Source organism: Tachypleus tridentatus, chromosome 2 (genome assembly GCF_004210375.1).
Source record: "Tachypleus tridentatus isolate NWPU-2018 chromosome 2, ASM421037v1, whole genome shotgun sequence".
Classification (NCBI taxonomy): Eukaryota; Metazoa; Arthropoda; class Merostomata; order Xiphosura; family Limulidae; genus Tachypleus; species Tachypleus tridentatus.
The window spans coordinates 138,561,257-138,580,079 of record NC_134826.1 but is presented as its reverse complement, the minus strand read 5'-3'; the positions used below and the strand labels follow the sequence as shown (position 1 = coordinate 138,580,079).

The 18,823-nt window shown below is 35.3% G+C and overlaps 1 protein-coding gene and 1 pseudogene across 3 annotated transcripts in view; both read left to right on the top strand.

The window, feature by feature from the left end:
* The window catches only part of LOC143245222 (ras and EF-hand domain-containing protein-like), a 71,677-nt gene extending 53,025 nt beyond the window's left edge, over nt 1-18,652 (top strand). For both annotated transcript variants that reach the window (XM_076491335.1, XM_076491336.1), the window contains exon 18: nt 16,872-18,652. In XM_076491335.1, coding sequence (XP_076347450.1) covers nt 16,872-16,989 — 118 coding nt within the window. In that variant the 3' untranslated portion in view covers nt 16,990-18,652. The remainder of the gene's footprint in view (nt 1-16,871) is intronic.
* Nucleotides 5,835-9,380, top strand: LOC143245227 (alpha-(1,3)-fucosyltransferase C-like; annotated as a pseudogene). The gene is made up of 2 exons (XR_013025506.1): nt 5,835-6,240; nt 8,292-9,380. The product of XR_013025506.1 is annotated as an alpha-(1,3)-fucosyltransferase C-like (transcript).
* Nucleotides 18,653-18,823: the final 171 nt, after the last annotated feature.

Sequence of the window (18,823 nt, the reverse complement as noted above, 5' to 3'; positions counted from 1 at the left end):
CGCGCCCGAGTCGCGCCAAACATGCTCGCCCTCCCAGCCGTGGGGGCGCTATAATGTGACGGTCAATCCCACTTTTCGTTGGTAAAAGAGTAGCCCAAGAGTTAGCGGTGGGTGGTGATGACTAGCTGCCTTCCCTCTAGTCTTACACTGCTAAATTAGGGACGGCTAACACAGATAGCCCTTGAGTAGCTTTGTGCGAAATTCCAAAACAAACAAACAAATCCTTGTTTCTTTTTTATTATTATTATTATTTTTTCTTCTTTTTAATCATTATTTATTTTTTTCATTTATTGCACTATTATTCAATTATTGAATATTTTTTGTTGCTGCAAGTAGTAGTAGCATTCTCTCTATGAAGAAAAAAGGAGAAAAAAAAATATATATATGAAAATACAAAAAAAAGAAAAAAATACAAGAGAAATAATAAAAGGGGAAAAAAAACTTCTTGTTCGTCCATGCATGGACTGAGCCCTAAAATGGGCCTGAGTACGATGTTATACTTTTACTCTGGCCCAAAGCTATAAAAAAACAAAAAAAGAAATCCGCTATAATCGTTCGGGAGGGAGGAAGAGGTCTAATGTACCTGACCCTCCTGGGTATTTAACATCAATACCCAAATACCGACGCAGTGAACTGACTGCAGTTTATACAGACTTGTTTTGGTTTAACTGTTTGAAATATCTTTACATGTTCTACAGTAAATCCTGTTCGCTAAATTCGAAAATGATATATACTTTCCCCTATCACATACCGATTAAAATTAACATAACATGTATTTTGACACGTTTTCATTGAAATCAGGTCGCATTTTACTATACTTAAAATTTTGAAAATTACTCGTTGTAAATTTCTGTCGACCAATCACAATGTGAGAATGTCATGAGAACCACACCCCTAGTATATGAACGGTTAACAGGCCGCATGACGTGTCATTTCTGGATAATATTTGGTTATGCATGTTCTTTGATATTATGTTTTAACTTCAAAACCACTTGAAGGAATAAAACAAAAATCGGCGCCCAGACTGGCAGCGACATCTAAAGGTTAAATAATAATTTCACAGCAAATATATATTAAACATTAACCAGACTTTGATTTTTATATTACTCATCATAATGTTCCAGGGTGAACACTTTATAAAATTTAACACACTCAAATAATTCGAGTTGTGGTGTTTAACACTAAGGAACCATACAAGTAGGTAAACTATCACTCAAAGACTTTTCAGTTAGTTTGTAGCAAAGAAATAAAATTATTTTTAATGGCATATAATTAAACAATAGGGTTTAAAATGCTTATACTACAATATTTGAAACTGCTAAAATAAACCACGTAACAATAAATCTTTCTTTGATTCTACTGAACTTATAAAACATTTCAACAATGAGTGATAACATTTAAATGAACTAGAAACGTTAGATATTTCAGTTAATAAAACATGTACGCAATGCAATAATTATAAATGTTTCCAATGAAGGTTATGTGTGAGCACAAAAAGGATAATTAATAACACAGTTTCACACGTTGCTCGTTCGTTGGAAGGTCGTTATAGTGTTATTAATAGATAGATTAACAAAAAACATGGTAATCACTCAGTAACGAAAATCTTATATTAATTTCTTGGGAAAATGCTAACAAAATGTCTTTCAGAAGCTGTAACTTGAATTCATTGAAGTTTTTTTAGTCCCATAGGGGTTCAGCGGTAATTCTCAAAGCTTAAAACGCTATAACTTAGGTTTCGGTGCCTACGATGGGTAGAATAGTTACAGCCGGTTATGCATTTATGTGGCTGCAAACAAATAAGTCCCCCGTAGTAGCACAGCGTTATGTCTGTAGACTTACAACGCTATAACCCGAGTTTCGATACCCGTGATTGGGGGGAGCACAGATACCCTATTGTGTAGCTTTGTACTTCATTACAAACACACAAACAAACAAATAAACAAAAGGTTTGTACGATATTAAATATTCAGTTTATCAAGATGGTGCAAGTGTCTAGTCGGTGATTTCAATGGATCTTTATTTTACCATACCCCCTCTGGTACAGCGGTAACGGATTTAAAAGGTTAAAATCACAGGTTCAATTCCCCTCGGGGGGCTCAGCAGATAACCCGGTGTGGTTTTGCTATGAGAAAAACACACACACACCATCTTTCCAAGATATAATTATCAACTTACCAAACATTTAGATTTTTATCATTTTGTGATGTGTACACACACACTTGAACCATCAAAGTGTAAACTGTTCTCAGTCTTTCATAAACGTCAGATTACCAACACTTGTTTTTATATTGACCGTATTTTCGTTTTAAAATGAAACAGAATTTTCAGCGGCCCGGCATAGCCAAGTGTGTTAAGGCGTGCGACTCCCAATCTGAATGTCACGGGTTCGCATCCCATGTCGCCCTATCAGCAGCGGGTGCGTTATAATGCGATGGTTAATCCCACTATTCATTGGTAAAAGAGTAGCCCAAGAGTTGACGGTGTGTTGTGATGACTAACTGCCTTCCCTCTAGTCTTACGCTGCAAAATTTGGAACGGCTAGCATAGATAGCCCTCGAGTAGTTTTATGCGAAATTTAAAAACAACCGACGACTTTTCGGTTACTGGCACACCTTTGCTGGAAAGATTGGTTCATCAAATGTTTATTTGGTTTCTAGAGTAGAACATGGTGATTAACTCGAGTAACCAATAAGCTACAAGTATCAATCACACCAATTACGTCATGAAAGTAGTCAACTAATTGAAATTAGTGTTTCTGACTGCAGTTATTTTCCAAGCATCGAAACAATCAGAATATTACCATTTTTAATATTTTTCATTAATTCAAGACCATTCAACTCAATCGAGTATTGTCACAACTCACGTAAATAATAAGTTAAAAGAAATTCGTGTTTCCGAGTATTAACTTTACGATTTTTTTCCAACTATACAGGCCCCGGCATGGCCAGGTGGTTAAGGTACTCGACTCGTAACGTGAAGGTCACGAGTTCGAATTCCCGTCACACCAAACATGTTCTTCCTTTCATCCGTGGGGACGTTATAATTTTACGATCCATCCCACTCTTCGTTGGTAAAAGAGTAACCCAGGTTATGGTGAGGGGTGGTGACTAACTGTCTTCCCTCTAGTATTACACTGCTACATTAGGGGCGGCTAGCGTAGAGAGCCCTCTAGTAGCTTTGTGTGAAACTAAAAAACAAAATATACAGTTTTCACTTATCCTTCTTTTTGTTATTAATCAGATTTTTACTTCACCTTTTCAAAAATAAAATCTATATTTTGTTTACTTATATTAAAATTTATTTTATATGTTCTGTAATGACATAGTTAACAAATAAAAAGAACATATATTTTCTTTTACACTCGTATAAATACTAATTTCACAAGACCATAAAAATTTGACGTTAGACTTAGTAATAACTAAGGTACTTCTAAAGATCTAGAAAGACTAAAGCAAATTTGTATCCGTCTGAGGCTGAGTATTGAACTATTTGTGCTGGAAACTAATCCAAAACGTAATTGCAATCATGTTAATCGTTGTGACGCTAGGGGGGCGAAACGAGAAAACTGATATGTGCGTGTGTGTTTTTCTTAAAGCAAAGCCACATTAGGCTGTCTAGTGAGCCCATTGAGGGGAATCGAATCCCTGATTTTAGCGTCGTAAATCCGCAGACTTACCCCTATACTAGCGAGGGGTGTAAACTGATCTATACCATCTGTTTCTTACCAATCTAGGTGTAAGAAAATGTGGTTAAAATACAATTACATTTCTGAGAGTTATCACAGCAATGATAATGTTGGTTGAGCGATGTTTTCTACTTTATATCAGCCTTCGTTAACCTGTTGACTGCCAAATATTTCATCTGCTACGATAACTTCGAACCAAGTTCAAAATACAAATCTTCATTTTGTAACTTTTTTTTCGTAACGCCATTTTGGATCGAAAGTGAAACAATTTGTAAGTAGGTCAAATACATGTCTTTAAAAGCACATTGAGAACGAATTAACCTGTCTGTCGCACTGTGTTACCGATCGGCTTGGACGAGTTAGTTCGTCTACGGCACTGAACAGGTTAATGAAGGTTAAAAATGAGTTGTTTTCGTACAAACTATGACTTTTATAACAAGGATAATAAGAATTAATGCTAGAGAGACTTAGCCTAAGTTGTTCCTTTATATATATTTTTTCTTCTTAAATACAATAATTAGTACAATGTGTGTGAATATATTTTAAACGTAGAAGGTTTTCCTCAATAAACATTCCTGACATCTGGTGTTGAGAAAATGAAATTTACCATGATCATTTAAGTAATTATTAATTTAAATATTTCAATCTTCATTTTTTTAAAATTTCGCACACAGCTACACAAGAATTATCTGCTCTAGACGTCCCTAATTTAGCAGTTTAAGACTAGAGCGAAGGCAACTAGTCATCACCACCCACCGCCAACTCTTGGGCTACTCTTTTACTAACAAATATTGGAAAGGACGAGCATGTTTGGTGCGACGGGGATTCGAACCCTTGACCCTTAGATTACGAGTCGAACGCCTTAACCCACCGGGCCAAGCCGAGCCCATTTTAATCTTCATCTGAGACTAGCGAAATACTAAATATGACCAAAAGATGGCACTGTGAGAGGGTTTGGTTTGTTTTGAATTTCGCACAAAGATACGAGAGGACTATCTGCGCTAGGTGTCTCTAATTTAGTAGTGTAACACCAGAGAGAAGGCAACTAGTCATCATCACGAACATCAACTCTTGGACCACTATTTTACCAACGAATAGTGGGATTAAAAGCCCCATTATAACGCACCATTATTGAACAGCATGTTTGTGTGACGGGGATTCGAACCCGCAACTCTTCGGTTACCATTCGAGTACCCTAACCATCTGGCCAAAACAGGCCGCTGTGGGTGTATATTCTCATGAATGTTTTTCTGTGTTAAATTCGTAAGTATACAGTGATGTATTGTACAGAGTTATTTCACGTAAGAAGTAATGTTACATATCACAATACATGTTTCCAAAGTTCGCCTATCAAAGTTATACTAACTTTTTATTCTCTTTATCCATCCTACCTCAAAGAGGGGGTATAAGCGTAAATACATGAAATAAAACACTAGTTAAATAATTAACATATGGAGAGAAAACACTGCAAGATACCACCTTGTTAAAAATTACAACATAAGGTATAAAATGATTTAGAAAATATAAAAGAAGTAATGGTTAGCGGTAAGTATTTAAATCAAATTACACGAAAAACATTAATAAAACAAAGAAAACAATGGAACACTTGTGATAAAAAAGAAAACTTGAAGAAAGGAATACACGTCATCAGGTATGTTTGTTACCAACCTACCATTATAGTGATACAGTAAATGAAACACAGATTTCATTAGCATATGGAAAAAAACACACGAGAAAACACTGCAAGATACCTTGCTAAAAAATTATGACACGTGTAAAATGTGTTAAAAATATAAACGAAGTGATAATTAGCTGTAATTTTAAAATCAAAATACACCAAAAACCTTAATAAACAATGAAAAGAATGGAACACTGTGATAAAAAAATAAAACTCTATTGTAGAAAAGAACACATTTTATCTTAACAAAGCACATAACAGGTATCCGTGTACTCCCTTTGTAACCAACCTACAGTTATAGTGATACAATGAATAAAAGACACTTAATGAGTCATGTAACACACATCTATGATAATGTAAGTGTATATGTTTGCGTAAACGCACTTTATAGAACGAAATTAAATCAAGCTTGCGATTGCGTGATTGCGATGCGACGCGCGACACTCAGATTACGAGTGACACCCCTAATCACGCTTGGCCTTGGACTCGACAGATCTGTTTTTGATTTCGATGGAAGTGTTTTTGTCTGTGTGTTTTCTAATAGAATAGTTTCGTAATTAGTAGGTAATATTTAATGGCGTTGTTTAATGAGGACCTTAATAATGTAACACATTTTCTACTGTGGTGAAAAAGATATATAACACAGAGAAAACGTTAGAAATATTCAACTAAGTTCAATATTTTAGCTTGTTGAGCTCTCCGTTTAATGATTGGTCCTAAAGCACGCATGACGTCATAATGTTGTGAAGTGGTATAAACGTATGCGAGAGCTGAAGTTGAAACAAGATATATGGGAATAGCTTGATTGGATTTACATTCGCATAATGGAGAGAACTGACGGCAGCCACAAATACAGAGTTCCATTTCCAAAGTGGTAGGAACTATATTATATGTACTTTATTACAATTTCAAAACTTTTGAAGGATTTAATGACGACAAAAACATTAAGTCGTTTTATAATATTAACAAAAAATAAGATATACAGGAATGACATAATATGGTATTAACTGATGGTATATCAAAATTACCCACGGACAAAACAGTTCTAGCACTTTCAATAAAAACAACACGATTCGATAAAAATAAAGTTCCTTCAATAGCTTTATAAAGTAGTAAATTGTTTAATGAGGTTTGCTTATTCTGGAATTTCGCGGAAAGCTCCTCAAGGACTATCTGCGCTAGCTGTCCCTAATTTAGCAGTGTAAGTCCAGAGAGGAGGCAGATACTCACCACCACCCACCCCCAACTCTTGGTCCACTCTTTTATCATCGAATAGTAGGATTGACCGTTCACTATAACGCTTCCACAGCTGAAAGGGCGAGCATATTTTGGTGCGACGGGGATTTGAACCCGCGACCCTCGGATTACGAGACGAACTCCTTAACCCACCTGGCCATGTCGGGCCGTTTTTAGTAAGGTATTATAGATAATGTGAAAACGATTCATATTTAAATGTTAGTGAATATAAAAACAGGTTCCGTTCATTTGTTATAAGATGAATATTATTTCTAAAATTCAACTTTTCCGTTATAATACAGTCTTTCACTAATTAGCTCAATTTGTGAAGTCTTATGCATTAAAGAGACGTGTGTTTGAAATATTAATTTTAAGAACGTATTGATAAGTTCGCTACGCCACTTACACTCAGTCTTTGTAAAGCCACAGGAACATATGGTGTGAAAACGTTTTAAAGTTCCCAATAAAACCTCTTTCTGACGTTACAAATATTATTCGAATCGTAAGCAATGTTAATAAGACCCAATTAAAATATTTTGTATTACAGGGCTCCGGCATGGCTAGTTGGTTAATACACTCGACTCGTAATGTGAGGGTCACGGGTTCGAATCGCCGTCGCACCAAACAAGCTCGCCCTTTCAGCCGTGGGGACGTTATAATGTTACGGTCAATCCCGCTATTCGTGGGTAAAATAATAGCCTAAAAGTTGGCGGTGGGTGATGACAAGCTGCCTTCCCTAGTCTAGTCTTACACTGCTAAATTAGGGTCGGATATCATAGATAGCCCTCGAGGAGCTTTGTGCGAAATTCAAAAAACAAATAAACAAACATCGTTTACCGTCACTTACGTTTCTCTTCATTATTTTTGACTACTCTGGTAAATTGGTCAAAGACATCTGTGAAATACTGGACCCTATACTTACTATTCCGGGCGATTTGCTGTTAATTAACTGGGTAATATAGTTTTTATATATAATTAACTAGGTAATATGGTTTTTTTCTAGTTAATTAACTGGGTAATATAGTTTTTTTTATAGTTAATTAACTGGGTAATATAGTTCTTTTAGAATTCTTTGAAGTGTTAGATTTAAGTTGCTGGGGAGATTGGAAATTTATCATTATTGTTGGTTAAAAATACTCTTTGTCTTCATTAAACATTTGTAATTATTAAAAGTAGTCAAAAGTAACTGATTTGTTCTTTACATAGAAAATGTTTAAAACCAATGTCTCTGTTATTAACAGTGTCAAATTATTTACAGGGTTGAGGAAATATCCCTGTCTTTACCCATATCAAGAATGAAAAATATAGTACTTTTTCTCTGCCTCACTGTTTGTCTTGGAATATTTTGGTGTTTCTATAATGGAAAGAACGTGTTCCAGAAGGAACAATTGAATTACTTCGGTAAAACATATTTTTCTTGTCCAGTCGCAGCTGTTAATGTCTCTGCTCCAAGACAACCTCGTCTTGTTAACATTCCCTTGTTCCCAGTTTCGTCCAGATCACAAGCCACAGTAACTATTTTACTTTGGACGAAGTTTTTTCGAACACAGTTTATTGACGACTATTATTTTTCCTGCCTGGAAACGAAACATTCTCTCGTTACAGCTGCCAATACCAATGTTCTGTTTCCGCAGATCGAAAACTGCTTACATCAGTTGATGCTATCCTGTTTCATGTTCCAAATTTTAGGTCGAATGTTAAGCTGCCGAAGGACAGAGGGTTGCACCAAAGATGGATTCTTTATGGAATAGAAGCTCCTAGACTTATCAAAATGCCTTGGAATAAAATCGATGGGCTGTTTAACTGGACAATGACTTATCGTGAAGATTCGGACATACCAGTACGTTATGGGCACATCTGTGAAAAAATGGTATCAGGTGAGACACTAGACAACGACTTCCTTGAAAAGAAAGTGAAGGATGTTGTTTGGATTGTGAGCAAATGCCACACACCGAGCAAGAGAGAAAAGTATGTCCAAAAATTGAAATCTTTTATATCTGTGGACATTTATGGAAAATGTGGAGACAAAGTTTGTCTTCCAACGCAGGCAGCGAAATGTTACGAAAAGATTTTAAAAAATACAAGTTTTATTTAGCATTTGAGAATTCGATATGTAAGGACTACGTAACGGAAAAGTTTTTCAATGTGTTGAACTTCGATATTGTGCCCGTGACTCTCGGTGGAGCGAACTACAGCAGTTTCGCTCCTCCGGGATCTTTCATTAACGCTATGGATTATCCAGATCCAAGAAAACTGGCCGAGCACTTGAAATTGGTTGGTTCTAGCAGTGTTCTTTACAATAAATATTTTCAGTGGAAGAGAAAGTACAAAGTCTACCTCCAACGTTGGATGTGTGATCTCTGTGAGAAACTACACGTGGACAATTCCGTTTCTGTTAAATATAATCTGTACAAATGGTTCATAAAAGAGGCTCAGTGTAAAAAATGGAATTCAGACAATAAGTTTGTATGATACAAAGTGTGTAAAATGTCTATTCCGTTTAGATAAAGCATTAGAAAGAACCGTAGTTTAAATAACTAGACGTTTCAAACATCATGGAGATTGAAACAAGAGATTACATTTTTATTTTGTGGAAATGATTTTAAGTTTAATTATTTAAATAAAGACTTTATAGAATTAAGAAAATATACAGTTGTTTCAAACGCGATCTAAATTGTAAACAAGATAATAACAACAATAAAATATCAAACTGTATCAGAAGTATTCAAGTAAAACGTTTATAATAAAGTTGTTTTACAATACGTTACTTAAACACTTGTTCTTTAAATTATGACGTATTCTCGTTGATAAAGAAAATAGAAAGAGTGTTCGGCAAATAATCAAGTTTTAACACTGTCACTTTATTTACACCTCTAACTTTGACAGTTTTATTTTAGTATTCCAACTTTATTTACACCTCTAACTTTGACAGTTTTATTTTAGTATTCCAACTTTATTTACACCTCTAATTTTGACAGTTTTATTTTAGTATTCCCACTTTATTTACACCTCTAACTTTGACAGTTTTATTTTAGTATTCCCACTTTATTTACACCTCTAATTTTGACAGTTTTATTTTAGTATTTCCATTTTATTTACACCTCTAATTTTGACAGTTTTATTTTAGTATTCCCACTTTATTTAGAACTGTAATTGGGACAGTTTTATTTTAGTATTCCCACTTTAATTACACCTCTAATTTTGACAATCTAGTCGAGTATTCTCACCTTATTTACGCTTGTAATTTTGCCTCAGAGATATTTTGATGTAAAATTTACACTACCAAACACACAACTTTTAAAAGTAATCCCTAATGAAAACAAAACACCGATATCAGTAAGGCTTTGTGTTGTGAGAAAAATGTAACAATATTTTCCAAATAAGAAGAAAATCTCTTTTTGTGATATTCAAAACATAGGCAAAACTAATACGTTCGTGTATAATATCCTATAAGATACAATCTTTGGAATAATTAATGAAAATGAACGTAAGACTTCAACTTATGCGTACAACTACATCATTAGAGAAGAAACTTTTTTTTTGGTTATAAAACTTACCAAGATATGGTGTTCAGAGTCATGTTTTAATATAATTTGTGTTGTGATACTTAGCAGCTGAGAAGTATACACATAAAGCAACTTGTTGATTTGAATTAATAATAAAAATACACGTGTACTCGCAGAGAAAAAAATTAGGCTTCATCAGTTTTGTGTATTATTATTTCAAATAACCTGAAACTGAGTTAAACAATAGTTTAGATGTATTAGTCAAACAATTACAATTAATGGTATTTGCCAACAATATGGATACACATAGTTTCTTTTTAATACAAATGTATTTCAATATACAAACAACAATACAATTTACAGGAACGGTTATCACAAATAATAATCCATGTACAAACTCTTACAAACAAGGTTGAGATTTCTTTCTTGTTGTCTTATGGAGTTTATTCTGAGTTGATATAGATACAATTAATTTAACAGGGAGCTAAATAGCTCTGTCTTCTTCTTTATTCGCTGTTCACGCGCCGAGTTTTTCGCAACTAAAGTTCTGTAATGTCTCCGTAAAAATACTAATTCATTCATTCATCTACCACGCGATTCCATCAAGGAACAAAGGGCCGCAATCACTTGCGATTTCATGAACAGGTATTAAAGTGAGTAGGTTGTTCGCCCACTACACCGAGCCGTCCCTAATTTAGTAGTGTAAGACTAATAGGAAGGCAGCTAGTCATCACCACCCACCGCCAACTCTTGGGCTACTCTTTTACCAACAAAATTGGGATTGACCGTCACATCAAAACGCCCCCACTGCTGGGAGGGAGAGCATGTTTGCCGCGACTTGTCAAATATTTGAAGTTCCCTATTAATAAATATTAATCACACTTATAGTTTCCGAGGTTTGTAGCATACCAATTAGAGCGAACCAATAATATATACTGTCTCTTGGCGCATCGCGTTGGTTACATTTATAGGCGTGGAGAAAGTTGCCAGAAATTTACGCATGCACAACAATACTGACGAAACACCAGTGTTTACTGCACACACATATTGTTGATTATTAGACCTGCGAATCTTCTAGAACTTTAGTAAATAGGCAGGAATCTCGCAGTGCAGGTTTAACACTACAAGTTACGTGCATATATAAATATAAATTTAACTTAAATATACATCATTATTAAAATAGATTTATAATAGTAAATCAATGACAGCAGCGAGAGACGTCACTGAAGTTATATCTTCTGAGAAACAAAGATTCATAGGGCACACACAAAAAATCTAGTTATTAGTTCACCTTCTGATCACATGATAAAATAGTCCAAGTTTTGAGGAGTAGTTTCGCTGTCAACCCTCCATATTTCCATCAGTAGCCAACGTATGGAACAAAGAAAGACAATCTAGTTAATCGAGTTGAAAAACCTTTTGTAGGAATAGATGCTGTTTATTGTCCCGCCTTTTCAGTAGTTTAAGATAAATATGGTTATATCTGTTTTGATATGGCTATATCTGAACACAACGGATCTCTCATCATCCTAGTTAAGCCTCATGTGTAGATATGGCTATACCAGAGCACAACAGGTCTCTCATCCTTATGATATAACCCTGTTCCGTAGATATTGCTATACCTGAACACGACAAGTTTCTCATCCTTATGATATAACCCTGTTGTGTAGATATGGCTATACCTGAACACGACAAGTTTCTCATCCTTATGATATAACCCTGTTGTGTATATATGGCTATACCTGAACACGACAGGTTTCTCATCCTTATGATATAACCCTGTTGTGTAGATATGGCTATACCTGAACACGACAGGTCTCTCATTTTTATGATATAACCCTTTTTGTAGATGATATGACAGGTCTCTCATTCTTATGATATAATCTTGTTGTGTATATATGGCTATGCCTGAACACGACAGGTCTCTCATCCTTATGACATAACTCTGTTGTGTAGATGTGGCTATACCTGAACAACAATTAGTCTCTTGTCCACCTAGTTTAACCTTCTTGTGTAAAGACAGCTATATCTGAACACATCGGATCTCCCATTTTCTCGATTTAACCCTTTTGTGAACAGGATGACGATCAGTTTATTAAAGATACAGTCTTTTTAAAATTCTGCGACCGTTTGTCTGCAAACGTTTGACAAAGTGAGTGAAATAAACAAAGTTGTTAAGCTACATGATATTGGGTAATATTATATTTTTTGTGCTCAGTTGGTGACGTCCAGGATTTCAAAAGTGTTTTACGTTTCATTTAATTGGGTAATGGACCAGGGCCTTTAATGGTCACATGATCAAGTAGTTTCGTGTGCAAAGCTGGCTAAAGTTCCCATTGTTTTGTGCACTACAAATATTTTTTTCTTTGTTCAGAAACTTTTCTACTATTTTTATTTATCCAACATTGTTGTTTCTTTTTTGAACACCTCTAAAGCTACTCGAGTCCTATTCGTACCATTGTTCGTATAACGCCCCAACGGCTGAAAGGGCTAGCATGTTTGATATGACGGGGATTCGAACCTACCATTCTCAGATTACGAGTAGAGCACTCTAACCACCTGGCTATGCCAGAGCTCTATCGGGTTGTTAGTTACTAACGCCCGTTAACAATTGTTATAATGGATTTTCACAGTCTCTGCTATAGCAGGACCCCTAAACCTAGAGAACATCTTTGCAGCAAATGTATCGCAACCCATACACCCTCGAATTCACAGTCCGACCATGTCATTCACGGGCCACGTTCTGCTTAAAATCACACCCCACAAAGGAAGGACAGCATGCTTGTGAACAATCAAAGAAAAACATTATTGTAAAACTTGCCAACTTTCAACGCCTAGTTGCACAACGGGCAGCCGCTACTATTCTCAAAGCTCTAAACCTTCAGATTTACGGTGTATATCGATCATTATATAAAGTATACGTAAAGTAGATAAGAGTATCAGAAGGTCACTAGCAGTTTACATAACACGTAAAGTAAGTGTACTCAACAGATAGCCCGATGTGGCTTTGTTATAAGAAAATACACACACACACACACACGTGAAGTAAAGAAAAATACCAGTATCACAATTACTCCATCTAATCACTTTATTTTTCTCCTACGTATTCTTACAATGAATAATTTCACCTCATGATTTATTTACACCGAATGTTGTAAGAGGCCAAAACCAACAATATAAATATAAACCAAAACAGTTGTGAAGAGAGTAAATACGAGTTAAGAACTTTAAGAATAACATTTTAAAGCTACCAGACTTTATGGTCTTCCTTATTTTAATAAGATAACAATAATTTTGTAAGCCTGTTTTTTTTAGAAATTTCATAAGAAAATACACAAAGCGATGCCTAAATTTAGTTATTTTGAGTTCTCACGTGAAACTGCTGGACTTTTGTGTCGGGAAACTGTAATTATAAAATGATAAATGTTAGTATTACAAGGTTTTATACTAAATGACATAGAAACAGCATTAAAATCCCACACTTTTTCTCTTTGTTAATAAAAGGCTTCAGTTCTATAACTTAGTGATTCAAAACTTGTGGTCCGACATGACCAGGCGGTTAGGGCATTAGACTCGTTATTTGAGGGTCGCAGTTTCGAATCCACGTAACACCAAACACGCTCGCCTTTTCAGTCATGGGAATGTTATAATATGATGGTCAATCTCACTATTTGTTAGTGTTGGCGTTGGATGGTAATGACTAGCTGCCTACCCTCTTGTCTTATACTGGTAAATTAGGAACGGCTAGCGCAGATAGCCCTCGTGTAGCTTTGCAAGAAATTAAAAAAAAACAATTGGACTGGCAAAGTGAGAGCTCACTTTATCTTTGTTTTTAGACTAACACAGCCATGACATGTTTACTCTTGGTTTTAGGGTTTATTGCTTTAGTTGTTATTGTGTTTTGGTTGTTGTTGTGTTTTGGATGTTACTGTGTTTTGGTTGTTGTATTTCAGTTCTTATTTTAGAATAAATATTGTTCTTGTGCGACTTGTGTGTTTCGACTCTTTCATCCTTACGAGATAGGAAATCCGTGAAATGAACAGACACACTGTGTATAACTCAGTATTCGTCGAATCTCCTTCTTGAGTACTCTTATCTGAATGATTTGAAATCCTTAACAAATTAATTACTGCATGGCTCTGAATGAAAAGAACAAAATGTACTATTTCCTGAAATGTTCTGAAGAAAAGCGACATTTATAATTGCATTAGAAACATGTCAATGTTTTAAAACCTTTCGATCTGTTATATGAAATGATATAATCATGTATGTCCTAGTTGTTACATAAAATGAATTAAATAAGATAAAAGTGGTATGACAAATCGATTCAGATATCTTCAAATTATGTTTTCTCATCCGACATGGCCTGGCATGGCCAAGCGCGTTTAGGTGTGCGCTTCGTAATCTGAGAGTCGCGGGTGCGCAACAGAATCGTGCCAAACATGCTCGCCCTCCCAGCCGTGGGGGCGTTATAAAGTTACGATCAATCCCACTTTTCGTTGTAAAAAGAGTAGCCCAAGAGTTGGTGGTGGGTAGTGGTGACTAGCTGCCTTCCCTCTAGTCTTACACTGCTAAATTATGGACGGCTAGCACTGATAGCCCTCGAGTAGCTTTGTGCGAAATTCCAAAACAAACAAACTCCTCCGACATGGACCCATTTTCTTGCGATCATCTACGACGCCTTTCTTAAACATATGAATCACATTTTACTTGTACATTCAACCAGAAGAAAGTTTCCGGGCCAAAACAGACAGGAACGTGAGCACTGGTCGAACTTTTCCAATCCAGTTTTGTGTTCTTTGGATAACAGGTACATATCAAACCGAAGTGATCCACTTTAATTCCACTAAGCTTTGCCTGCACAAATGATTAAATGATTAAAAACCTCGTTTCCTTTGGAAAGACATATATATCCAACTTGTGATTGTTTTCCATCTTCAGACAATTAATCTTTCGCCTTCCAGTAGATGGAGTTTCTCGTCCAATGTTCAACATTATCATTTCAACATACTTCAGGGATGCACCTAAAAGAACTGTTTTACTTTTCACCGAATACTATTCTGGGCAGCTTCTTTCGTATTTCACTTCAATTACTTGCTAGTTCTGTGTCTTATCACTAGGGTGTGTGTGTGTGTGTAGGTGGGTACCACTTGACCCCACTTATCACTGGAATCGTTTCGAACCAAAATTAAGCAAACCTTCGAAAGTAGAGCAGAACAAAAGGAGTGCAATCTACCATTCTTTCAATTGAATAGAAATCACGTTTTGATACACGACACATCCAGTTGAAATAATTCCTAAATATGTCTTACAGGTTACGAAAAGACTCATTGGCTTATTGTTATTGAACTCATTGTCACAAGGTACATTATAAACTGAACTATCACCTGATTTATCTTCAATGGAATTGCTGTTTACCACATCTAATTCTTCTTTCTCTTGGTAACTTTGAACTTTATTACAATGTATCACCGCAATTGTTGGTACCTCAATCGTTAACCAAGGAATGAGATCCGTTGTTTACCACCACACACAGACGGTTTAGCTTAATTACTACACATAAACCAACGTATTCTCAACCACATCAAGAACATTTCAAACATGTTTCATTGTTACGTCGTTCTAATTTCATTTACAAGTTAATTCGTTCTTGCTGGCTATCGTGATTTCGAGTCAAATCACGTGTCCAACCATGTGTCTGGTTTAAGAAATTAGACCACAAAAAAAGTGCCAAACGTCTTTTGTCTAATCGTAATCTTTGTTACTTTCGTTCACCTAATTAAACTTTAACTTTGGAGAAATGGAGAAAGTGGCTATTTGATTTAACTAATGTGTTTATTATATTTTTCTACATTACACCGAAAATAAAATAATACCTAGTAAAAAAAATTAATAAGTTATTAGGTTATTGCTCTGTCCACCGAGGAGATTCGAACCCAGGAGATAAGATTTGTGATTTCTTAACCTTTCACTGAGGAGGTTGGGAGGTGGTTGAAATAAAAATAACACAGGATTTGTTTGTTTTGGAATTTCGCACAAAGCTAATCGAGGGCTATCTGTGCTAGCTGTCCCTAATGTAGCAGTGTAAGACTAGAGGGAAGGCAGCTAGTCATCACCACCACCGCTCTTGGGCTACTCTTTTACCAACGAATAGTGGGATTGACCGTCACATTATACGCCCCACGGCTGGGAAAGCGAGCATTTTTAGCGCGACGCGGGCGCGAACCCGGGACCCTCGGATTTCGAGTCGCACGCCTTACGCGCTTGGCCATGCCAGGTCCAATAACACAGGAACCACTGCATTTTTCATGGTGTGTATTGAACATGGAACGAAACTTAATCGGGCCACATGGTTAAGGAATTCGACTCGTAATCGGAGGGTCTCAGGTTCGAATCCCCGTCGCACCAAACATGCTTGCCCTTTCAGCTGTGGGGACGTTACAATGTGACGGTCAGTAAAACTGTTCGTTGGTAAAAGAATAGCCCAAGAGTTGGCAGTGGGTGGTGATGACTAGCTGCCTTCTCTCTAGTCTTACACTACTAAATTAGGGACGGCTAACACAGATAGCCCTCGAGTAGCTTTGTGCGAAATTCAAAAAAACAACAAAAACATCAAACCATTAAAAATGGAAAATTACATAAGTCGAAATGGCGCTGTTAATTAAAGGTTCACCTTTTTAATTACCAGAAAACAAGTTGAAAAACCTAAGATACTTCAAAACTTGGAAACTAACGTGTTAATCTTCTTCCAACTTTTCCTTAGTTCGATGTCAGAAATAGAAGATCTTCAGATGAATAATTCGGGGCTGAGTTTGAAAGAGCTTACTTCTAAGAAAGAAAACTCCGGCAATAGCCAGAACGGATGTTCCAGATGGAAATGATCAAAAGAGAGAGACGAAAGAACAAGTACAGCAGAATATTTGAAATCTCCAAGTACAATCTTATAGTTTTCATGTTAAAAAAATATTCTAAATTAGTATTTTTCGACACATATATAATTGTCTAGGATATAGTTTTTAAACAGCTCACGAGATGACGCTGTATAAAATAAACTGCTTCGTGTTATAAACTGCTTTCAATTTTAATACATGTAGTTTGTTGAAGCCCAGTGATAAAATATTGCACGTTGTATTTTGATTGAAACATGTAATGAAATAGATTATGCTTGTTAACATCTTTCATTTGGGCCTGTTTTGACCTTCACTCGAGCTTTAACGTCACTGAATAGTCCAGTAAATACCGAGATATTTAGGAAAATATTGAATAGCTATATGTATATTACAATAAAAATAAACATTATATGAATAGTGAATTTCTAACGCTTAAGTTTATAAAGCTTTTAATAACATAGCTGCTTTGTGCTGATATAATATTACAGTAGTTTAATGTGTGTAAGAAGTTATGCTTAGGTCCTCGTTGGTACAGCGATAAGTCTACGCATTTATAACACTAAAATTAGGGGTTCGATTACCTCGCTGGACTCAACAAATAGCCCTTTCTAGCAATGCTATAAGAAAACACACACACACGTAATTTTGGTTCAAGTCAGAACTTATCAAAACAATTATGAATATACATATAATGCAAGTAGATGGCGTTTCTATACCTTTACAAGTTCGCATTTTACAGCATTCAAAGAAAATACTTTGAATTTATTTTCCTTTCAAATTGCTTTGTATCTTTCTATATCAAAACTTCCAAGGTTTTTTGTTTTGTTCTATTCAGTACGAACAAAAATTTTGATACAAAGCTTTCCAACTTAACGAAACTTGCGTGATTACTGCCGAAAATATTGACAGGAGGAAAATTATGAGAAATAAGCGTCAACAGTGAAAACACAATATTACTGAAATTAGATTAATGTCGATAAATCAAAGGAAATCTTAAATTTTTAATAAAGTTCTACACTACTGAGTAGAGAGTGAAAGAATTATTACTACGTGTATTATAGTTGCAGAATATCTTTAAAAGTGTATTCAACAGGGTTAATTTAAAATATTTGACGTAATTTCTGAAACTATAATTATTATCAAAACTTTTATAATGTTGCTTTGAACTAGTCGTACCTTAATATAATGGTCAGCTGTTGCATATTGAGACCTGTGGAAGTGTTGAACATTTGGAAGAAACTAGCGACCTCTACATGAAAACTGGCCAATCTTTGTGACGTTTTCTTCACAAAGCGCAATAAATTCTTTCATTATAAAATTCAAAAGATGGTAATAAAAAATTATAGAAACTGTTATAAAACACTGAAAAGTTTAAACATCTGATTGCTTTATTTAAGTCAACGTTCATGCCAGTTGTTTATGTATTCCGAACAGAAAATTACTGGTTAATAACCTTCTTTAAAAGTATGAGATAATGAGGTTTATTTTATTAATAATAACTTATAAGATGTTAGTAACATGATTTATTTCAAATAATTTTATAATAACGTTATTTATAGTGGTTAATAGTACTTATAACTTAAAACGTTAATCACTCTTACACCTGTTTATTTCACTATAAAGTATAAAATCTAATAAAGAACGTTTCACTGTGTTATTGTTGTAGTGTATTGGCTGTCAAGCAATCGAGACACTTTGTGGTTACGTTTTATTTAAGTAACATTGTTTTACACTGCTTAATATGTTACTGTCACGAATGAAGTTGATCCAAGACCTCACAGCTTATGTTATCAAGATTAACGTGGGGAAAAAAAAAACTTTCGTA